A 25,806-nucleotide genomic window follows, 5' to 3' on the forward strand; every position below is an offset into this window, starting at 1 on the left:
ACCTCCCAAGTAACCAGTATATAAACAAATAACTTTTTAAAGATCAGAGTTGAGGTCATGAAGAGTTTATGACCTAATTATAATTTGAGAAAACCCAGTGGATTTCTGATAGTAGCAACAGGTGGCTGCATTTTAAATTTGCTGTCCTACCTGGTCCATCCCAGTCACCCGTCTCCACTCCAGGCTGCCCTGGCTTCTCTGGCTGCGTGTCCCCATCTGACTCCGCCGTCTCCTGGACGCCTTCTTCATCACCTAGGAACACCAACACACAGAGAGAAAGGGAAATGAGGATTTAAACTTGACATTTAAGTCCTTGTAGCGGGATGTGCTTAGAATATGTCTAATTATATATTCATTACATATATTGTCATTATACTGACAATGCCCATGATTACTCATTTTGATATCTATTACAGCTTGATAATAAACAAAATCAGCATTATTCATTAATAAACTGCTATAAATAATAAAGAGCATTCCCATAAAATTTTTCATTTGAAGTTATTAATAGTCTATATAAGAAGAAAAAATTAAAAAGCAGTGTGTAATTTTTATAATACCCACAATACAGAAAATCTTAACTCACTTATTTCTGAGTTATAATTTTTATAGAGGCAAGATGCAAAGGACAAAATTAAATATCATAGAAAAGACATATTTATGTTTGGGGTTGAATATAGGTTATTTTAAAGAAGATTTTATTTTTTCCCCAGCTTTAGGCTTGCTAAAACTAGGCCATACTTACTTTTTAAATGGGTCTAGAAAAGGCTATATTTAAATGATTAGAATATGTGATGAGCCAGTGACTCAGTCCTCACAATGCAAGAAGCTATATAGAGAGGTATCCTTGTAATATAGCGAGTACAGCCAATCTGGACAATTCCATGCCTTCATTTTCACATAATAAAAGAGAAACATAACACTTTTTGAGCACAAGAACAGACAATACTGTGGTGAAGGCCTGGGGTGGGGAGTGGGGGGCAGGTGTGAGCGACAAGGGGGTCAATGGAGAAAAAAGGGAGACATCTGTAATACTTTCAACATTAAAGCTAAATTAAAAAAATAAGTATAGTTATGGAAAAGAAGAAGAAACACATTAACAATGCAAGCACATTTTAAAAGTAAAAATATAATTTTAAAGTAATTTTATTTTAAACCAACAATCAGAGCAGTCCATGAATAATTCCAATGAGGACAATTAAGATACAGAAATACAGAGCCCAGAAGCATAAAATGACATTGACCAGGAAGAACCTATTATGACTAATTTTGGACTTCTACCTTCATAGTGAAGTCAGTGAGAAGCACTAGGTTATTTCAGTGGGGGACTGATATGACCATGTGACATACGTTCAATAATCTATATAATAAAAGCCTAAGCGACCATTACGGTGGAATGACTAGAACGACCAGTCACTATGATGTGCACTGACCACCAGGGGGCAGACACTCATGGCAGGAGCTGTACCCTGGTGGTCAGTGCGCTCCTACAGGGGGAAGTGCTGCTCAGCTAGAAGCCAGGCTCATGGCTGGCGAGCACAGCAGTGGTGGCGGAAGCCTCTCCCGCCTCCATGACAGCGCTAGGGAGCAGCGAGCCGAGCAGTAAGGAGCAAGGGGTCCGGGACTGCGAGAGGGCGTAGGCTGGGCTGAGGGACCCCCACCCCCGCCCAGTGCATCATTTTCATGCACCAGGCCTCTAGTTAACATATATTTATTTAGTTTCTATAAACACACATTTTTTGGTCTGGTCTTTGACTTTCTCTTTATTCATTCCATAACAACATTGACTCATGTCTCAGATAACCTTGCCCGAAATTTTTGCAAGACTATAGTTCACTCTACTCTGAAATATTTTATTAGGCAAATTACTTATTTGGAAGAAGAAAAAAATAATGACAAATATAGTGAGAAACAAGTATGTTTGGGAAAATATATCAGAATCATTATAATAATCACAAACATGAGAAGTAAAAAGTTTTCATTTGAATGTGTAAAAGTTCATCTTTATTGAACAGAAGTGATATACATCATTAATTGATTAAAATACTACATTTTGATTCCTAGGCACTGTGTTGAACATTAAGAACACCAAACAAAGATTGGCCCTCTTCTCACCTAACTTGCTAGGACAAAGACAAATCAATAGACTGCAACCACACATGATGAGTGCTTTGATGGGAGAGTCCATGATACGCGAGAGGCACACAGGCATGACACCTGACATGGACTTGGTGCAGTAGAGGCTTCCTAGAGGAAGGAAGCAAAAACATATCTGACATTCTGCAGGCTTGATCTTAGAGGAAACAACCCTATAGGTATAATGTCCCAAGGCTCCGTTTTTCAGATTAAAAATGAATAATCCCTTATGAAAAACATTATAGTAATTTCATTGTTGTGGCAAGAAAAATGGCAGCTTAGAGGTGGTTAAACTTAAACCATTTCAAAGATATAAGAGTTGTGTCCAGATGAAGTTTCAAGATGCTAAAGAGAAACAGAAAAATATTGCTATCGTATGATAGTTAACTAAACAAAGTCCTTTCCTTCATTTGATACAGGCTGAATTTACCCACGATTATTCTCATCCAGTATCACTAGGAAAAGAAAGTGGTAGAATGACTACAAATCTCAGCAGACCTTCGATGCACAGAGAAATTTGGTCAATAGTTCAAAATGAAAATTCTATAGTTCAGCTTATCAAGGGCTTGTTGAACTAGTAATTTCATAAAGTAAAATAAGTTCATTAAATGTCACTTAACGGTCAAATCAAAACTATAGAACTTAGCTATGGTAAATTGTGCTGCTATGAACATAGAGGTGCATATATCTTTTCTGATTGGTGTTTCTAGTTTCTTGGAATATATTCCTAGAAGTGGGATCACTGGGTCAAATGGGAGTTCCATTTTTAGTTTTTTGAAGAAACTCCATACTGTTCTACACAGTGGCTGCACCAGTATCCCACCAGCAATGAATAAGAGTTCCTTTTTCTCCACATCCTCTCCAGCACTTGGTTTGTTGATTTGTTGATAGCCATTCTGATAGGTGTGAGATGGTACCACATTGTCGTTTTGATTTGCATTTCTCTGATGATTAGTGACTTTGAGCATGTTTTCATATGTCTCTTGGCCTTCCCTATGTCCTCTTTCAAAAAGTATCTATTTAGGTCTGTTGCCCATTTTTTGATTGGTTTATCTTCCTTTTGTTAAATTGTATGAAAAAAAAAACAGATCCAGAGACAGAGAAGCATCAATCAGACCATCAAACCTTAGAGGGAAGACAGGGGAAGGTGGGGGTAAGGGGGAGAGATCAAAAAAGGACTTTTCTGCATGCATATAAGCCTAACCAATGGACACAGACATCAGGGGGGTGAGGGCATGAGTGGGGGGGGGGGGTAACGGGGGGATAAGGACACATATGTAATACCTTAATCAATAAAGAAAAAAGAAAAAAATATTTAAGAAAAACAAAACTGTAGAGCTTAGATTTCAACTTGTGCCAACATCTGGAGCAATGCTCGGTATTGATAATCCTGATTCATGGGATGCTTTGCTCCAATTTGTTTCAAAAATGCAGCACATATAATTAGAACTACTGAAAAGAATTTCAAAGTATTTAATGAAGCACTGTGAAAATAGTTGATTGTAAACAATTAGCAGCTCAAAAGAAATTGCATTTATTTAAGCTATTTATGAAACTGGGTGTTATATATATGTATACACAGACACACACACACACACATATATATATACAGACATATACACACACATACATATATCTTCAATAAAAATAAATCCTGAGAGAGAGAAGAATAGTTTAAAGTTTCTGCCTGATTATTTAATGGTGTTTTCTCAAAGAAAATGCAAAAAAAAAAAGGGAAAGATGACCAAAAACACAAGAATGTCAAATAAAATTCTATTTTTTTAGTGTAGAAAACAAAATGAGTCATAACTAAATGTATATTCATCTCAATACCTGCTGTGTGCCAAACACAGAAATCATAAAGGTGAATAAGACAGAGGTCATGTCACGAAGCTCAGATTGCACATTAGACCTGCACTGGGCTACCATCTTGCGTACCACACAGCACTAGCTGAACACTTTATGGCATCACTTCAACAACTGTGCCATACACTAGCATCCTTGTGGTTCAGAGGAGTGCACCAAGAGGCAGGTTAGTGGGAAGATGCCCAGGCACACAGCTAGGAAGTGGCAGGGCCAAGAACTGATCCTGAGCCAGTCTGAATCCGAAGACCATACTTCAAGCCATAATTACGTTACAAAGTTTATTAGATTTCAAACAACAAAGAGCAAGATGTGATTTGGAAAGTGGCTTTCCCCATAAATAAGCCTTGTTTCTTTATTTTGCTACCATATTAAAATGAAATGCTTAATGGATTTAATCTTTCTAAGCGTTACTTTACGTGGAACTCAGTAAAACCAACTACACAGAGATGCTTCATCAATAACCATTGCTCACTGACCGGTGAGGTAATTAGATTTTGGTTTCATTCTTTTTACCGTAATCTACTGCAATAGCATTATATTCACTAATTAACTGCTTTCAGCACACTATTTCTATTTAATAACTAAAATATGTCACATGTTTCAAGTTTTACAGCTTTCGTCTTCTAAGTTTATCTCAGGAAACTAGCTCTTATTTTTATGGTAATGTTTTTACCTAATTTATTCTTAATATTCTTACTAATGAAAAATAAAATTATTAAAAATAATCTAATAGGAAATCTCTGAATTACTTTCAAGAAACACTATTTTCCTTCTCAATATGGGTTTCTTTCTTATCAATATACTTATTCTCATGGAAAGTTTATAAGCAGAACTTCATTTCGCTATTAGCCCAATCCAAGCTTCTACTCGACTTGAATGGAAATGACTGTACTGACCTGTGTTCTTTTTTACTTCTATTCCTTTTTAGTTTGTAAGTTTGAAATCAGCATTCCAGAGTAGCTTATGAAAAAAATGGCATGACAATTAACAGCCAACACAGTCATAACAAGTTTGTTAAGATACTACTTCGAAGGCTTTTTTGGTAGGAAAAGGAAAGGGAGAAAAGGATGCTAGATAGAGAATTATCAAGAGACCTAGGAATGCATTTGACATTCATTCATGTACTTGCTAAAATCCTTTATTCACGTCCTTTCATATAGAAATTTCAGTGAATTTTTAGCAAAGCACAAACACATTGAATGGGATAATCACTAAATATATTCAGAAACGGACTCATATAATGATGAAATGGAATAAATGCCAAGCAGTAACAAAATCTATAATATTTCTAAAATTATGGCTATGGAGTTAATGGTTTCCCATGGCGAGATTAAACTCTTTTGTTGGTCCTTTAAAAGATATCATGCATATTGTATGGGCCCTTGCGTTTTTCTTAGTCTAGTTTTCAGAATCAATGAGACCCTTATAGGAGGAAACTGAAGGTGTTATTGAGCAATAGAGTCCACAGCACACATGACTGGGGGAAATGAACTGGAATATGGTCTTTGAAACACATGAAACAGAATCTCTAAATTCCATATCAGGTAGTGTTGGCAAGGTGATCAAAGCCAAGGGCTCTACTCCACAAGCAAAAATCATTTCAAAAACACTAGCAAACATCTTTTCACCAAAAGTTAGATATTCCTGTCGGAATTCAAGATGTGCCACACTCTGAGACAGTCACATCTTCGGCACAAAATAACAGGAGTGCTTGAAAGCAGTCAGGCAAGCAAACGGCCTTTCTCAACCTTGCTCTTTTAATCCGTGTAGTTCCTATCAAGAGTAACCTCTTATAGAAATGCTCGTACAATATAACTATTGAACTTTCTTGACTAGGAATGCTACTGTCGCTGTTAGTCATCCCTATAATGTATTTTGCAATCAGCTAAATCATCAAAGTATTTTTTAACAATGAACAGTTCAGAAGTGACAGATCGACTTTCTTGTTCACAACTGCTTATCAGAGAAAAGATATCACATATGTTTTCCAGGTGCTTCCTATAGTTAGGGTACCTTCACAGAAGCCGCTCATGAAAGATAAGGTCATAAAAGAGATGAAAAATGTGAGCTTCATCCACTTATGGTTTTATCATCAGACAAGTTAGCTTTGGTTAAAGTACTTTAACACTCAAAAAACAGAAAACTGCAGCTCATACTGAAGGGCGAGGACATGCAAGTTTAAGATTCAGTTTGCATTTGCTTTGCCTAATAGTCTCACAATGTTGTTTGGCTTGAAACAATTGTTTGGTTAGCCATTAGCCAAATAAAAGTGTCAGGTTAAATGAACTGTGCATTGCTAAACTGTAGCCAGAGTTAGATTTCCAGATACACAAAATAAAAACATGGACTGATTTTTTTGCTCATACCTGAAAGGAAATCTAACCATTTCAACTGAAAAAGAAGAGGTTTATTATTCTGTGGATTCCTACTATAATGGTCTCTGACTCAAGTCTCCTTTTGAATTGCTACAAATGTATAAGAAAATGCAAGTTTTTTTGCCAAGTTCCGGATACTCAGCACACAATGAACTTTAAAAAAAATGCATGTGATTTCCTTGTACCTTACATAACAGCCTTTTCATCACCTAGAATATGAACAATTAAGCAGAGTCAAAAAATAGAATCCATACATTTTCAGACCCTGGATGAGGAAACAATCCAGAAACAGTTGATGACAGGGGTTCCAGGACTAAATCTTATTTTGGAAAGAGACTCAATCTGTACACCCAATGGGTGACTATTGCAATTTGTGGCATTTTACTATAGCCTGTAAGGAAAAATTCTTGAAAATACCAACATGTATGGTCATGATAGCATTTAAAAGTCACATTAAAAGTACTGCTAACTTAGGAAGGAAAAGGCGATTTATAAATTCTTTCTGCAGTACTGAACATTTATCCTTGATGTCAGTATCATCCTTCATGTGAAACAAGTCTCTCTCAAACCTTCAGTCCCCTGAAGACCTGGAGCATAAGGGAAATTTCCACTGAGTTAAAATAAGGCAAATTCTCAGCAGTATATTATCCAAAGAATTCCATTTTATTCCTCATTATTTCTCTTGGCGAGGACCTGCCAAAGTCACATATATAAACAAGTATGGGGGAAGGACATCCTATTTTGATGATGTTTCTATAATATGTATTTGAAAGTTTACATTTAAATAATTTCTTATTTTTTTCTCCCCCTTAAAAAAATCACACAACAACAAAAAAAGAAACCCCCAAAACACTGCAACTACTATATTCTTGAAAGGGCGAGGGCTATGCCCTCCATCTTGCCTGTATCCTCCATGTTGGGGCCACGTGCGGCCTTCTTCCCGGAAGCCCAGGCCTCTGCTGGCCACGCCCGGGATTTTAAACTAATCAATGACAATCAAGGGAAGTGTGCGCCATAGATATGACCACATCCTGTGTAACAGGACCCGGCTTGCGCCTGGCCAATCGGCAGAGCACAGTTCTTTCTCCTCCCCTTACTCCAACCCCCCCTATATAACCGGTCTTCAGGCGGGGTTCGGGCGCTCAGCCATTTGGTTTGCCTTGATGTCGGTGAGCCTGGTGGATGGGGAGCCCAAGCTAGCTTGAAATACAGATTCTTATGCTTTTGCATCGAATTGGCTCCCTGATGTGGTTTCTTGGGAATCTTGAAATCTGGGCACAACAATTCTATTTGGAGGAGGATTCTACACAATTAAGGCATCTTTTGTTCCAAAGCAAAGACCAAGCCATGTCTGGGAGCCTGTAGGTGAGGAACTGTGATTCACCTATGCATCTACCTGCTATTCCATGAATCAAGAAACCCTGAGGTCCTCAGTTTGCTGGCCTCAGTCATCCAGCACTCACTTCCGGAAGTCATCATCACCAACAATAGCAAAAAGTAAAGCCAAATCTCACCATCTCAAAAATTGTCTCAACAAGCCGACCTAATCTAACAGAAAAATCAAGCCAGTTTGAGAAGGTTTATTTGAGCATTGTTTTCCATATAAGCTTACTGTTTAGTCTTTTCCTTTTAAACAACATAATTTGTTTCCAGAGAGGCTATTGCTCTCATAATCCATCTAAGGATATGATTCATAACCAATCACTCATTACCATAGAGTTTCATTAATACAATATAATTTGCTTATCTTAAATGGACTGCATGCAAGCCATATATCCAGAATGCTAAGGACAACGGAGAATGCATGTCCTGGCATGTTCTGGGGCAGCAGCCAACAACGACTTTGGTCGATATCTAAATGCCCTTTATCCAACACTGGTTCACACACCTAATAAAGAATGACTCAACGAGCTCACAGATAGGGGATCACATTCACTTCTTCTGATAAACCCTGTTTTTGCTACTGCTTGACCAGTGAAATTATATCTCACTCTTTTGTTTTCTCTCTCTACTATGGCTTAGGGCCGTGGTCAGCAAACTGCGGCTCATGAGCCACATGCGGCTCTTTGGCCCCTTCAGTGTGGCTCTTCCTAAGCCTTAGGAGTACCCTAATTAAGTTAATAACAATGTACTTACCTATATAGTTTAAGTTTAAAAAATTTGGCTCTCAAAAGAAATTTCAATCGTTGTACTATTGATATTTGGCTCTGTTGACTAATGAGTTTGCTGACCACTGGTTAGCGGAAGCTCAAATTTGCATTTAATGTTTCAGCTTTCAAGATCTTTACCTTCCTCTCTTATGCCTCCTCTCATTATTTCCTGCCTTTCACCCTATGCTCATTGTCCTTACTCATCTCCTAGGCCCACACCTCTCTCTCCTGGGTCAACTCACACCACAGTGCCCCTTCTCTCTTTGCAGGCTCACCAGGCTCTTGCCAACCTCCTACTGTTCCCTCTACCTGGGACCCTCTGACTTCTTTTTACCTAGTTAATGCCTACTCAGCATTAGACGCCAGCTCAAGTGTGCCATCCTCAAGGACACTTCCTCCAAACAGCCTCACTAGGTCCAACCACAGAGCACCACTTGTGTGAATTATGTAATAATTTAAATTCTAGAATAGTCAGAACCTTCCCTGTGCCTACTCACATGGCATTCACAGCGTGTCTCTCAGTGTCAGATACAGTAGGTGTGCAATAAATATGTATGCCATTGGATAAAGCATGCATGTGGAATGGCCTGACGGCCACAATGCTTTGAGTCATTAATGATGCCCCACATGAAGCATAAATAAGAACGGTGCCTTCTGCATAAGCAGGAAACTCTCCATAGTAACCAATGTAGAGTTGGCATGTAGCTACCTGAGAAAGACCACATTGCCCAGCCTGTCTTTTATGGGGAGGACCACTACTTGAGACTGTGTTCTGGACCAAGGGGTATAAGTGGGAAAGCCTGTTCTTACAACTGGATCTGATACTAATGAAGTTCTCGTATCCGTGGGGATAAAAGTCCTCCAGGTCACGTCAGGCTCGTCCCAACTCAGATCCATATCTAGCTTCCACCACCAGGGATATTCCGAGTATGTTTTCACAAGACCCACTCAGGCTTTCCCACAAGGTCTCCCCACATCGCCTCCTCCCCCAGGGCCAGCGAGAGGTCCTTGGCTGCTGGTGATAACACAGAAAAACACAGATAGTATCCACAGCATCGTCTAGATTTTCAGAAACGTGGGAGAATTTTTTCTCCTCTCTGTTTTAATTTTTAACTCAGTACTCTCGGGGGTATGTGTGGTATCTTTAGGCTCAAGTAAACGCAGAGTGATAATAGATTTGAAATTAAAATTCCTACTCTAAATACTGAGACATTTTAGAAATCTTATTCAAGGTTTTCTAAAAATCAGGAACTTGAAACCGAATGTAACATTCTTTTTAAAAATATTTTTATTGATTTCAGAGAGGAAGGGAGAGGGAGAGAGAGAGAGAAACGCCAATGATGAGAGAGAATCCTTTATTGGCTGCCTCCTGCAAGCCCCCTACTGGGGATCAAGCCCTCAACTCAGACATGTGCCCTTGACTGGAATCGAACCTGGGACCCTTCAATCTGCAGGCCCACCCTCTATTCACTGAGCCAAAGCAGCTAGGGCCAAATGTAACTTTCTTGATCATTGCTGTTAGGAGACATGTTTACAAAAGATACTAACAAGGATTGATTCAGGTTTTGTGGGGCCTGAAGCTTATACAATTTAGGAGGTCCTCCTTAAAAGAAGAGAGTCATCATTACAAAATTGGGTGCAGGGGGTTTGAAAGGAGTCTTTACAAGCGAGGAATTTTAGATCTACACCACACTACATTGTATTCTTAGGCCTATCACTCAATATAATAATATCTAAATTAAATAAACGTAATTTTTAAATAAACGTAAAAGGTGAATGAGTCGATCTAATATGTATTTGATAATGTTATGCATTTTACATAAATTTTCAAAATTTCTTCCTTTTACTAATGATCTGATTCTTTAAGGCCACCTTACAAGTTCCCCCAACACAACGGCCAGTATTATGGAGAAAACATCCTTCATTTTTAAATTGGGTTTTTCTTAGGATATAAACTATTTCCCCTGTTCATTTTTTCCCCAGTATCACTCAAAGTGTTTGCAGAATCGTTTCTTGTTAGGAGTTACAGTATTTTGGTATTCCCTTTAAGAGTCTGCCACTAGGACAGGATATAGGAACCCAGGACACAAGAATTAAATGAGGCAGATACTTGGTGGTGAATAGTTTCTGTAATAGTATGATGCACATTACTACAAGGAAGCTTGAGAATGAACACACTGTTACCTTAATCAGCCCCAAATCAACATTTTCTCCACTTCTTATACATATTCCCTTATCTCACTTGCGCATATATTTCCCCCCACTTACTAAATGAGTGTATCTTTAAGAAACAAGAACATTCTTTATATAGTCCCTTCTGCCTCTGTGCGTGTGTGGTCATATGCGGGCAATCGCAGGCATCTATGCTAATATAATACAACCAGAAATAAAAAAAAACATGAGTTTTCAGTGTTGGTTAACTAGCCTGGACCATAACTTGCATTGAAACAAACAAACAAAAAAGCTTATCTAAAATCCCAAGTACAGTGCCTTGTGCTAAGTCTAAGGCAACAACAGAAATTACATCAAATCCCATTGTTAAATAGGGAGGCGGGGGAAAGTGTTTTTTGCACATCTGTACTACAGATTCCCAACGTGATAAATCTCTATCTTTGAAAAATAGGCCTTAAAAAGACCTTCCTTTCTCACTGTCAGAAAAATATAATCACAGCCTCCTGTCTGTGCAATTCCACTCTCCACATCTGCTCTGTGCGTAAGGCTCGGTAAGATACGGCCACTGTCAAGTTTCAGAACAGTTCCTTGTCTAATCTTTCTACTTCCCCAGATCTTCGATACAGAACCTGTTAGAATGTATTGCTTACTTTTCCAGTTCCTATGTTTATCTCACTTCCACTCTAGCCATCTGCTGTACTGCATTTCCTTCAGAAAAGTGAAAAGTTTTCACAGTGCCCGGAGCGTTCCCTGCAAACAATGCCCCATTCCCCTCTTCCTTCCTTCCTTTCTCCACTTTTTATTTGGTCTTATTTTGTGTGAAGGTCAAGCTGTGTGAAAGAGTTCACTTAGCAAACTTTTCTGCCGGGCTGAAATTCCTACCCAAAGAGTTGGGATGGGTATGTAAACATGTTTGCTACTTATTACTGGCTTTTGCCCAAACGTTTTGCTTTGTCCCAGCTCATTTGAATTACCTGAAAACAATTTCACAGCAAACAAGCAGTGAGGAATTGTGGCTTTATTTCATGCCACCCAGTCAGGGTAATTTCGTCACCCAGTTAGTATAATAAGCCTAGAGAGCTTGCAGTATAACTCTCTCATTCTATCAAAATACCAATTCTACTCACTGCTGGTTAATTCATTAAAGAAATGCCAAAATGATAGAAATCATCTAAGCACACCCTTTACTCACTTGCTTTAACTTATTTGTTTTTTATAAATGCCCTTATTCTTGACCGACACGTCAAACATGCATGTATAATTACAGAATTCCAGGTTAAAAATACCTTGAAAAGCGAGTTTTGCACCTCATATGGCCAGGCTTCCTCAGATGTGTTCATCTGCTTCTACAAGGATTTTATAATGATGGACATCAGAACACGGAATTAGTTCTCTATTTTTATCAGTACAATCACCTAAGTTTTCATTCGGGATTAACCTTTAGTAGTTTTGTGACTTTGGACACGTTACTGAACCTCTGGAAGTCACAGGTGAAAAGAACATCTACCCTGCAGGGCAGTAAGTTGATTAGAGATGATACATGTGCAGCAAGATGTCTGACTTTCAGGAGCCATCAGCAGGTGAACGTTGTCATTACCATCATTATAATTCTTATAATTGGTAGGCAGTTTCCATGTCAATCTCCGGAATCTTACAGGACTACAAAAAAGAAAGAAGCTGAACCAGCAATCTGCATGTGCTATCGGTATCTCCTTCAGTGGCATCACACATTCAGGTATTTTCCCCCGATCTTTGCAGAACAACAAAAAGTGACTGGCTCTATGACTATCATTAAATTCTTCTGACCACAGATGTCTACAATACCCTTTACACTTTCTAGGCCGACCAGAGATAAAGATGAGCCCATGAAGTAAGAGAGGGGCAAATGCTTTAACACTGACTGTTGCTTCTGGAATGATCATCAAGCGTGGTGAAACATTTTACATACGAACAAGAAAATATGAATTTTATATTAGAATATTAAAGGCTTTGAAAGTCTTATTTGATTTAAACCTAAAAAAAAAAAAATTCTAGGATGGAACCAATAAATTATTTTTAACTCACTTATGGTGTTTAAGGTCATAAAATAGAGGAGACAGGGCTAATTCCAAGAGAACAATTTCTCTAAAATTGATTTCTAAGATCAATTTTATCTCAAATCATAATGTGACCAACAGTCAACTTCAGGTTTGTTAACTATGTTAATTCTATATAATTAAAGTAAATTAGCTTTCCAGGCTTCCTTAAAGCTACTCACATTTTAAACTCTCTTTTAAATAGAAATAGAAATTTATAATTAGTAGATATAAATGATTGTCAAAGATTAATGTAGATCTGCATGATATGTATATATATATATGTGTGTATATACATATATGTAATTTCAGCAAATAAAATTGAAAGAACCATATTTTTAATTTAAAGTAGCTATTTGTATTATTACAATTTAATTAAAACTACTTTCTTCATTCAATCTGAAATATCACAGAGAAAACAACATAGCAATAAAAGGGCTTACAAATAAGTGGTTCTCCTTTACAGTGGTCAGCTAAAAATAATGATTAACTAACTCAATATCTAGCTGAAAAGTGAAAAATTCAATTAGTCATGCAGATGTCTGATTTGCAAACAGATGTTCTGATATCCAGATGTTCTGATTTGTATACATAACAGGAGATTAAATTCTTACTCTTCTCCTGATTTTCAACATTGTAGGGAAAACAACAAACCTACACTAAATTTTACAGGTCAAAAAAGTGTTCTTACACTCGCAAAATCCCTAAACATAAAACCAAAAAGACAATATGTTTGAATGGTAAAAATGGCTTTATATTCACTTGCAATTTTTATTATTAACATCAATGAAGCTGGTATAAAATAAGGATGTAACTAAAACTTAGGCAAAGACCTCTTGACATCCTATATGTCAGAGAAAAGCAGAATAAAACACATTTGATTACAAAATGAAACTGTTTCATAAATTATAAAATAACTCTATAATTATGTATTTTGTCAAGTTTTAATATGTTTCGATAATGTCTAGCAGATTGCACAGTGGAGATCTATTGATGGTCAGCTCACAGAAGAAACAATGGATTTAGTTTATAATATGCCAAAAAGGGGTATCATTATCATACACGATTCATATGAATGATATCATCATGAGTCATTTCAACAAGGCATAAAATCAATCATTTCAATTTTGGTGAAATTGTTATGATGATATATCTGCAAACAGAGATGAAGTAAACAGACCAAGCTTGATCTGACTGACCTTTACATACTCAAACTAAGTCATGGACAAAATTGGAGCACCTTCCAGTTCCATCAACACCAAGAAAATTCTGACACCTCTCTCTCTCTGAGGATAAATTGCCATCAAATGCTCCCTCATTTTTCCCAGAGTGGCAGTTTAAGAAAAAAAAATCAATCTGATTCCAAAGAAAAACTGTCTTTTGAGGATTTTAAGGTGGCCATACACGAATGAAAGGACAGTGTCAGAAGGTTTAACCTCATGAGATAAAAATACCAATAAGATACTTATAGCCTTTGTTTCTATTTTCAAACATGAACTCATTTTCACTTTGTGTGGCTGGGTGAAGAGAAATTTACATATTTTTAAAAGAACAACTGAATCCAGGAGAACAGAGGGTTTGCCAAGGAACAATAATGTCATGTGGAGGGAGGGGGAGGCGGCAGGGAAAGGAAGGGAGGTCCGTTCCAAGCAAAGCTGGGGGCTGTTCAATCAGCTCTATCAGGGCTCCATCAGTGTCTCCACTCCAGCCAAATCCAGAGGAAACAAGGAGTCAAAGATTCAGGTCAATAAGCTTATAGGCGATTTGCACAAACAGCTCCTCCAGCAAGGTAAACAACAAAGTCATATTGGCTTTTCTTTTTCACTCCTTCTCTTTGAACTCCCTGGTCCTAATACTCTGGAAATGTCAATGTTATATGCAAGAATTTAAAAAGCTCAGCTTCTTAATCCCGCTCAGAAAAAAAAAAAAAAAGGGACAAAGTTGCCTGTAAAGATCTCCTTCCTTATTGAAATCAAAGCGATTGTGGTAGAGCCTCTTTTTGTGGATTCCGATACCAGTTGCCCAAGCATCAGAGGAGACAAAAACATGTCTCTCTAAAGGTGTAGAAGAAGAGGAAAGAAACCGTATGACTGAAAAGGGTTTATGAAATATAGGTAAACAGACTTTCTGAACAAAAATAATAATCCTAGCTAAGAAAAGAGTAATATGTAAATTAACCGTCACTCCATGACAAACATGGCAGCACCCATAGCCACAAAGATGGTGATGCCGGCAGGATGCTTGGCTTCCTTCAGACTAAACGCTTGGCTTCTTTTGGGTGGGACGCTTGGCTTCCTTCATTGCCCCAGTGACGAAGGAAGCCAAGCCTCCTGCAAGCCCCGGCCGGCCGCCGAGGACCAGCCTCTGTGCGGCAGCCACAGAGCCGGCTGGAGCAGGCGGAAGGTGGCTCCGGCCCAGAGTGAAGGCCCAGGTTCCAGGTGCCGGAGGGAAGCTGGTGCCAGCAGCCAGGGAAGGAAGGCCTATTCTTGCACGAATCTCCGTGCGTTGGGCCTCTAGTAATAATAATAAAATGAAAAGAAGATAGGAAATAAAGCATGAAAGTTTGACACTGGATCAAATGAAAAACAAGCAGTTACCACTCCCAAGACCAAATCTGTCTGAAGGTGTGTTTTCCTTCTTTTTCTTTGCAATATTAAGGATCGAGGCAATATTTTTGTTGCTTTAGCTTAACAAATGGAAGAGAGGGAAAGTAAGTGCCAATAACGTAGACTTGGGTTTGTCATAGTCTAACAAGAAATAGCTTTTTCTCAGTTATTTCTTAATTTTTAAACAAAGCAACAAAACAAAACCTACAGCCAGAAAGAAAAGAAGGGGCTGGGGAGAGGGACATGTCGATATCTCTGGCAACCTACTGGTAGAAATAGTTAAGCACAATAATGAAAATGATTCTGATCCTCATGCCTCCTACTCTTTATCTCTCAGATACCAGGATGTGAAAAGATACCGAAAACACACACCCAACTCTGGTAGGGTGGCAGGGAGTGGAATGACTCATATCACCCTCAAACACCCCAAACTGCTCTTCCGGAAACCACATTAATGAGCCACAGATGGAGTCTCATCAAGCCCTTGGCTACAGGGATGATTCTGATTGGGGTTATCTGTATCTCCTGACAGCTTCCCCAGTTTGCTGGCTTCCATTTCCTGCTTTTTAAAAATAAAATTATTGCATTTATTGGGGGTGACATTGGTTAATAAAATTATACAGGTTTCAGGTGTACAATTCTATAATAAAAATCATCTGTATATTGTATTGTGTCTTCACCACCCCAAGTCAAGTCTCCTTTATGGCCATTCATCCCCCTTTTATCCTCTTCTACCTCCCCTCCCCCCTCCCTTTTCCTCTGGTAATCACTGTACTGCTGTCTGTGTCTATGAGGTTTATTTTTACTTTCTGCAGCCCTTTCTTCTCAGGTACTTCCATACTGTGTCATACCCTGCCTCTTCTGATATACACGGACTCTCCTCTGTGGCTCTCCCAAGCCTTCCACAGTGGTGGGACTCAACAGACTCCTAGAGCAACCAGTTGCACAGGTGTGAGGACACCTCTCCAGCTCCCCAGCTCTCTGCTGTCCTCTTCTGGCTCCCTGCTACACTAGCCTCAGAGACACAGACAACCTGGCTTAGTATTAGGACCTCACTCCCTTTCCTCAGGTCTCTGTTCAAAGGTCACCTTCCCCGTCACTATTTATAAAATAGCCTGCAGGTACGCACACACGGACACGCAATGCCACTCTGCGACACTGACTGTCTTTGGCTTTTCTTCACAGTGGTCACCCATCCTACCACACTATGTTTGTTTATTTATTGTCTGCACCAGAGCATGGGATCAACTTCTATCTATTGAGAAGTGGGTGGTCTGGCACCCGGCAGATGCTGAATACGTGGGTTGAGTTGTACTGAATTTGATCTTGGACAGAACTGGAAGCTTCTGCCAACCTAATTCAGTACCCATTTATGTTTGCTTTGGGTTTGGTATAAATTACTTCTGGGGAGAGAGCTAACTCCAAGTCTAAGTATTCTATTTTCTTTCCTATGCACTGCGTTTAAATAAGCTTTAAAATAGAAATGTCATCTGTACTTTCTGCCTACTACCTAAGTCAAATCTTTTTGAATGTCATGAGAAAAATGCATTGTTACACGTTATTTCCTTATTTTATGGATCTCCATTATGCTCCCTTTTCCCACCGTAATATTTCCATACGAACAACTATTAACCTACTTCTGCCCCACCCTGTATTAGTCTCTCTCCCCAGGTGAAGCACTCTACCCAGGGATTTCCCTCATCACCGCCGTCATGCCTAGGTACTAGGTCTGGATGTAGGGTTTACCTGTCTTCCAAGATCAACTTTGATGGCATGAGTTTCCCTTCGAGCCTTCGTTAAAGAGGACAGTTTGTAAGGACCCTCGTTAAGTCTTCTAGACGATCATTACGGATCATTCAAAACTCAGTGACATGCAGTATCTTTAGTTTTAGGTGTTGTTGTTTTTTAAATAGCATTACATTCTATTAGCTAACAGTGATACTGACCTGACACTCTTCTTCCTGTTCACATATCCTGTGACATTCTTCCCAAATGTGTCCCAAGATATGTTTATTCACTTTAGTCACGAACAACTGTGACTATTTCTAAGAGGAAACCCTCTTACAAACAATCCATAATAGTAGACCAGTTTCAGAACTGCCCCATTGCACCCCACCAAAAAGCTTACTACCTCTGAGTTAATCCACAATTGCTAATACATCGGAGAGGTCCCACCTGGCAGCAGTGACAAAACTCAAAGCTCCTTGGGTTGTTTTCCAGACCATAGGGGTTCCCACTGATACTAGTTTGCTTAGTTCTAAGCATGCATAGATGTACTTCTATGTTTACTACATAAACCAGGAGAAAGGCAGGAAAAAAATCACTGAAGCAAATACTCCAGTACCACAGGAAACGTGTAGCACTGATGGACCCAGCCTTGATGTCTTCGTCATCTGTAAATTCAAGGAAATAATTCTTGCTTGTTTCCTTCCTCTCAGAGATACTGTAAGGCAAGATGCCAAGCTATCTAAACGCATTGAACAAAAGAGGATGACACAAATTAAAAGCATTACTTTATGTTCTGCTAACATTCTTAAAATCTGAGGGCACCAAAGCAACCTTGAATAGTATTTTTTTAAAAGAGTCCATTTCACTCATTTCAAAGATGAAAACTAGCAACATTTAAAAATGTCACTGACCAAAAGTAAAAAGTGACACAGGAAATTCCAATAGAATTTGAATTGTCAGTCTCAAATTTTAGTCCCGTGACTATACCAAGGGTTTGTTAAAGGCGATCTTGTCCAAATGTGTGAATATTTGTGCTTCAGATTCCTATGAGTAAGCTAACAAAATTCTGACCAACATTTCTTTGACATTAATGTGGAATATTACATTATGAGAGTGATGTAACCATATGTAATCACATGTTTTATGATGACTAGCAACTTTACTAATATTAATAAATACTTTGAGACTCGTCTAAAAGCCATCACTTTTACAACAATAAAATAGATAATATCCACACAGAACGGAGGAAAATAATCCAATACTAAGAGTCATTCTAAACACTGAAGATATCCTGTGTAATGTAAAAGATCACTTTCAAAAGGAAGAACTTTAACCTATACAAGCTGTATTTCAACAAAGAGTAGAGTTTATTTTCTTTTTAAATAGGAAATTACAATAGCATATGATTGCTTTATACAGAATACAGTTACTAAAATATGAATAAAGAGATAATATAACTGTATGTGCATCCTCAGTACTCCTTGACAATGTGTCAAAACACCTTATTTGGAAAACTTAAGATATTTTAACCATGTTTTGGTAATATGGGCTGTTAAACTGCTATCTTTTGTTTAATAAGGAAAAAAAGAATTTGATGTTCAAAAAGGTTATCCCTTGAGCACATTTGGCCAACTATCTCATTGTTAAATTTTGATCATGGCTGGACCTTTAGGTGAAGAAACTTTCCAAATAAACCAATTAATTTTCCTATGTAGACTGACAAGTTTTAAGTTGTCATAAACAATTTAGAATATATGCAAAAAGTATGTTTCATCCATGATGCAAAGTTAAGAAAATTTTTCTTAGGAACAATTCTCACCTTCCTTTTTAATCACAACACTGGCATCATTAACCATTTAAATACACTCTTGTAAAGTTTAATCTATCTTCCTTCCTGAAACTGGCAAGAAAACATAATTATGTGTCACTGAGACTAATATGTGAATTTCTACAGAAAGATTAGCTTCCAATTTTCCAGAGAGAAAATTTTCTCTTCCTACTGAGGCTAATCAACTTAAGTGAAAAATGGATGGATTTCCTAGTATGACTTCAAGGGAAAGCAATATATATCAAAGACTTGTCACTCTTTCATACTAGCTCCCACTGACTTCAGTGGGAATTCCCTGTCTCACTTTTTGAGAGTAAAATAAAGAAATTATTTTCCTATTAAATAAGATGGCAGTAGTTTGAAATAGTAATAGCAGGATTTATCCTGAAAATATATTATATGGAATTAAGCATTCTTATTCCCACCTATCATCACTTTCTAGTTTCAAACTAAAGAGAATTATTTTAATAATACGAAATATATCAATGACATATTATTTAATATGTCATGTGTGATATATTAAACATTATTTAGGTAATATTTGATGTATTTTTCAATTTTCCAACAGTTCATCAAATAGTTAATAATAATATCATTAAACAATATTTTTAATAATTGTAATTCATTTATTTTTTTAGTTTCTGAAAGCCTGTCATTATTCTTCATGAGTTACAGCTCCCTTTATTGTATATGGAGGTTACTGTCTGGATACCATAGTTACCTAATCATGTAAGCAGCTGCCATAAGTCTGTTTTCTTCCAATAAACTACTAACTTAAAACTTGGAATTCTACATAGGCCTTAACCAATGATCATCCCAAAAAAGCAAAACATATTTAATAATACCTGTCATTAATACCTCCCTAGATTAATTAAATTGAGAAAAATCTCAGAATCTATACACTAACTCTTTTTTTAAATTTTATTTTCTTCTTTAAAGTATTACAAATAGTAGCACATATGTCTCCTTTTTTTCCCCATTAACCTTCCCTCAGTCTCTCCTACCCCCCGGCACATGCCCTTACCTCAAGGACAAGCACAGGAAGAATAAATACAACCCTCTAACTCAGTGGTTCTCAACCTTGGCTGCACATTAGAATCACCTGGGAATCTTTTTAAAATCCCGATTTCTGGGCCTCATCCTCTGGAAATTCTGTTTCTTTGTTATGGGGTGAGGCCACAACATTAGTAACAAAGAAACAGAATTTCCGGAGGATGAGGCCCAGAAATCGGGATTTTAAAAAGATTCCCAGGTGATTCGAATGTGTAGCCAAGGTTGAGAGCCACTGCTCTAACTATTGGTTCCTTTCTTTATTGTAACCCCCCAGTATAAGGTAGGTACTCTTCAGTGAACTAAAGGATTTATTTGCTGATAATGAAGGAAACTGGAATGTCTTCAAATAGGTCTAAAAACGCTTCAACTCCAGCGAGCTCTTTTATGTATTGCCATGGCTACGAATCGTCAAGAAATGGATCTAACATCCAGGGCAACTAAGGAAAACATTTATCGGGCCTGAAATGAGTCAACTACCAAAGAAGATCTCTTCTGTCTGACGAACGTCTCTGATGTGGAGACGAGGGCCATGTTACAAAGCCATCTTGAGGCCTTTAGGAGAATGGTCAGAGAATTGCAGTGGGCCCAGTGCTGGTGCTGACTCTGCTTCCACAGTTTTAGGTCCCGGGTTCTGCTGACCACAGTGATGGAGACTAGCTGGCTTCTTTTGATTCTAGCGCCAGCAACATGAGAAGTCATACTGGAATTTTAATAACATATATGTGTGTGGCCATAGAGAAATGTTTATAATTAGCAGTTTTGGGGGAGCTGTGTCAGCAACCTTGATTTCGGACTATTAAGGTCCAATCATCAAATTCACGCAAACACATAAAAAATCATTGCACATGATTTATCTGCCTAAAAAAATACACACGACTGGATAAAAATGGAGCAAACACCAATACAAGCAGACATACAGAGATAGAAACACACTCTCAGTCATATTCTCGGGGAAAGTGTCATGGTAAAACAGCTGTCCTAAACCAAGGGAGAGATCCAAACACTAGTGAAACTAGACATTGGTGCAGGAGGCAACAGAAGACTCCCTTCATTTGCAGAGACAAAACAGTAAAATGAAAAATAAAAAAGAATCATGAGAAACTTAAACTCACTTTTGAAAAAAGTAAGCAAATGCACATACATTCCTAGTGAGTACACAGTTACTGGCAGGGGCCTCCAGGGTCCAAGTCAAGGATAAAAACAAGCTGAGACATACAGTCTCAAGTTCTTCTGTCTTCATGTTCATGTGTCAAAAGAGTTTCTAGAATGGAGAGTGTGTATTTTCTTATGTGACAATATCCACAAAAAGCTCCATCCCTCCATGCTGAAAGTCAACATCAAGCACCTACAGCACTCAGTTTTAAAGCTGAGTGAGCCAGAAACGTAGGCACCCCAATTACCGCTTACACTCAGTGCCTCATTCAGTGCCTTGCAAACAACTGATATTCGATAAATATTTGTTGACAAAATAAAGGAAGAACTGATAAACATTAAAGCTATTACAGTTGATTGGTCAACCACCATGAAAATGTCCATAGTTAATTGGCCAATCCACATGAAACTCTGTTTAAATACACACTAGGACTTACTAAAGTGGAAGTACTTCTTTTACCCTTCAAAATAATATTTTGTGTTTAAAAAATCCTGCAGGTATTTTCAGACTTCTGAATTATATAGACTTCTGAATTATATATATATATATATATATATATATATATATATATATATATATATATATCAGCAATTTGAGCACCTTTACTCCACTCTATCAGTGTATTTTTTAAAACTTTACAAAATCGTCTGAGTAAATGGACTCACAGATTGCCACCAACCATTCATGATTACCTTTGTTACAAAAGTATTCCACTTCTTCACAGCTCAGATTTTCAGGCCCAAATTCTGTGGAAAAGCTTTCCTCCAATGGAAAGTCCCCCTTGGAGATGATGTCTGTTGCCTCGGATGGACACTCTTCTTCTTCCTCTTCAATGGCGTCTTCTAGTGGCCCTTGAAAAAGAATCAGGGACACTGTACCAAAAATATCCAAAGAAGATAGTGACATAAAAATCCTTACACTGGGTCATTTTTATTAAGGTGATGAGAAAAATTCTATGAAGAGACCAAATAGTCCCAGCAAGGGTACTCACAGAAGATAATTCCACATCCATATTCACAGGTAACATTGACTCATGAAGAGAAGTGGAAGGAAACTTTCACCTCCACCCCTAACCCCAATTCCAGGCCCAAAGCTTACTAGTATTTTTTCATTCTCCCCTGAACAGCAAAATCGTGCACCTTATGTTCATTTGTTAGAATGAACTACCTGGTAAAGAGTACAAGTCTCTTTTACAGGGTTGTACAATTTTACCTGAGATTTTAATAAAGATTTAAAGTAATTGAATGCATTTTAATTGAACTGAGATTTTAATAAAGTCTATGCTTTTAAAAATCCATCTTAAGAGTGGATTCCAAGAAAAGATTTCATTATATGTGTTTGAGGCTTGAAGAAAAATTACATATTTCTCTCCCTGATGAAAGCATAGCCCTATTCATAATTAATTGAATTTTTTTCTGAAATGAAAAGTAGTTTTCTAATGAAAAATATAATTTGTATTTATGTGATACTTTTTCAGGAATAAAAATACAACTTCCTTAGAGTGAATGAGAGTGAGGTGCAGTACATTAATGGGCCTATTTTACTGAAAGGGAAGGGAGGGCTGCAGTTGTTGGGATGGATCTGAAGTGGACTACATGGGAATACCACACGCTGACTGTGATTTCTGACTGCCCTGAAGAATCAGTCTTCGACTCATTTTCACGAAGCAGAAGCCTGCTGTTGCTCCTAAAGAAGCAATGCGTCATTTTATCCAAAGAACACAATTATGGTCATTTGTGCTAATTGTCACTCATGTCGGCAGTCTCATCAGACAGGCTAAGTACTTAAAAGGCTTACGCAGTCTCTTTCTCTTACTTCTTAGCAATGTGCTAGGAAATTTCCAGGAGCAAAGAACAACTCATAAGTCATTTAAAATAGTGAATGTATTAACAAATTCTACAGACATTGTTGGAAAACAGAAATAGCTACCTATAGCACAATGGTATATCTGGTATTTTCCCCAAAGCCTGTTTCTAAAGGGTTGAATTCATAGGACACAGTTTTACGAAGAGAATTAGTTGCATGGATTTACTTAAACATCCAAGCAAAGAATTTAAGGAATTTCTTTATCCTTTTTAAAATTCATTGATGCTTTTTTCCCCTTTAAAATAACAGATGTTAAGGAAGAAAGAATGCCCTAATTCCCATGTGTTTTCTTATACTCAAGGTGTTAAGTGTAAAAAAATGGATTTCGTACAAATCACATTCAAAAGTCATGAATCTCATATTAGTTATTTCTTATCATTATTTCCAGTTTGAAACTATAATCTTTCACCTTTTAAAACAACTGTCAAGGAGCAAGTTTTATGCAAGGAATATATGCAAGGAACAAGTCACAGAATAGTAAAGTAGTAACAATGTAAACTATTACAATCATTAAACATTTATCTGATATTTCTAATTATTAATTTTGAGAATAATGAGTAATAGAATATTTTCCATATTTTTTCAAAATATTTAACTGTAACAATTTTGGACAAAAGAAGACATGTGAGGCTTCCTCGTTTGCCTTTCATGTAGGCATTCCAAAGCACTTCCTTATGTAAACTCTAAAATAACCCAGGGAGGGAGTTAAGGGAATTACTACTATTTTTATTTTGGGGATCTGGAAAGTCAAGTTCACGAGGTTAGTTAACTAGAATAAGGTTACAAACTAATAAGTAAAATGGTTGCTGTGAGAAATATACACTTGAAACCTGTATAAGATTATTAACCAATGTAAGCTCAATTAAATTTAATACAAAACTCAAGATTTTTAAAACACCTTTTATTAATATATCATACTACTATGCAAGCCATACTTTAGTAGTTATAAACACTGTAAAATATAGATAACTCATAAATGCTTAAAGATCTAGTCTTTAAAAAATGAGGAACCTCTTGTTGCTCTACTTAGATTACTGAGACTATAAACTACAAAATATCAGACAACAAATGACAGCCATCATTTAGCACACTTTACCAACACTAAAATAATTGACTACTAGTATTTAATTATTTATATACTTTATATCCATACTAAATCAATCTGTACAGTAATGGCCTTAATATCAGTTATAACAGAAATAACAATACATACTTTTTAAAAATATATAATCTGCATTTAAGGCTAACAAAAAAGATGTCTAATTATAAAATAAATATTTTTAATAGTTCATATATATTTTAGTAAATTCTTTTTATTATTTCTGGCTGCTCTTCAAATATTGAAGTCTATATACTATAAAGAGAAGGGATGCATATTATAAGAATAAAATCAATAGCAATAAAATGCTTTCTTTTTTAAGAAATAAAATCCTGAACATATATGCTATCATTCTTAGATGGGTTTTATTAAAGATAATATGTAATTGAACAATTATTTAAAATACTCAATAACTTAAAAAATTGGCTCCTATACTCTAAAATCAAATTTAATAGTTTTGTTAAAGATTAAAAGAAAAACCTCATGTGAAAATTTAAAAGGAAACAAATCTACAAAACCTTATTTATCCAAGATTATAATAAAACTAGAGGCCCGATGCATGAAATTCGTGCAAGAGTAGGCCTTCCTTTCCCCAACTGCCGGCACCAGCTTCCCTCTGGCACCTGGGACCCGAGCTTCCCTCTGGCACCTGGGACCCGAGCTTCCCTCGCAGCCCCAGCTTCGTCCAGTCTAATTAGCATATTATGCTTTTATTATTATAGACCTTAATTGACAGTATAATATTCCATTTTCCAGGGACTGTTTTGTTTTATATGTTGGCTATCAATTGCAATTCCAGGCATGTAAATGAAAGCAAGCACTTATTTTCAAAAATAACTACAAAAAATATATATAAAAGGTGAAAATTTTTTTTTGAGGTCATTGTTCAAACTACACAAGATCTCGATGTTGATATTTAGAACAAGCCACAGAAGAGTGCCTTAATGGCCAGCTGTCATTTCTCCCAAAGCAAGTGTCAGATTTATATAATTTAGTCTACTTTAAAATGTGAAATTACTAACCCTTCCTTTAGCCATGCTATCAAATTAGGCTCTGGGGGGGAAAAAAAAGTTTCTCTTAAAATGCAGAATATTTGTAGTTTAAGATCAGCTCTCACTCTGCTGTCTATATTGCATATTTCTTTAACAGGAAAACCTTACATTTAATTCATGGCCATAAACCAATGTTTTAAAAAGGTGAGAGACACTTGAAGCACAAGCACAATTAACAGCACCAATGAAGGAGGGAATGAAGGCGCCTCCTGTGTATGGATTAGTGGGCACAGAAGTCCACTTCAGAAAGTCACCACACATAATTTGACACAAATAATAATATCTACCCAGAAAAGGCTCACAACTGAGTTGCATGTGCCCTCATGGAGAAAATTACTTCTGATTGAGGCCACTTGGCAGGCAAGCGTAAGGAAATCTGAATTTCAGCTCTTCGATTGCCTCTGATTCCTAGATATCCAAACAACACACTCACCAGAATTAATCATCTTAATGTGTGTAAATATAAACATTTACTTCATTTTAAAATGCTAAGCATTAGCTGTACATCCTAAAGCTATGACTACAACAGTGCTATATGCCGGGTCCAGAATACTGTTAATCAATTGTCAGGATGAGTAGGCATCATATTTTGTCCTGGAATGAAAAGAGAAGTTACTGGGAGATTCTGGTGGGTACAAACGGGTCCT

At 37.2% G+C, this 25,806-nt stretch overlaps 1 protein-coding gene across 3 annotated transcripts in view; it reads right to left on the reverse strand.

The window, feature by feature from the left end:
- The window catches only part of ZFPM2 (zinc finger protein, FOG family member 2), a 425,162-nt gene that overhangs the window by 311,125 nt on the left and 88,231 nt on the right, over positions 1 to 25,806 (reverse strand). The window contains exons 2-3 of one of the 3 annotated variants that reach the window (XM_070392062.1): positions 21,835 to 21,993; positions 151 to 252 (exon numbers count right to left, since the gene is read on the reverse strand). In XM_070392062.1, coding sequence (XP_070248163.1) covers positions 151 to 252; positions 21,835 to 21,993 — 261 coding nt within the window. Of the gene's footprint in view, positions 1 to 150; positions 253 to 21,834; positions 22,049 to 25,806 lie in introns of those variants that run through there. The other 2 variants (XM_070392061.1, XM_070392063.1) reach the window with 2 other exon arrangements.

Source organism: Myotis yumanensis, unplaced genomic scaffold (genome assembly GCF_028538775.1).
Source record: "Myotis yumanensis isolate MYYU_CA2020_CCGP unplaced genomic scaffold, mMyoYum1.0.hap1 SCAF_15, whole genome shotgun sequence".
NCBI lineage: Eukaryota > Metazoa > Chordata > Mammalia > Chiroptera > Vespertilionidae > Myotis > Myotis yumanensis.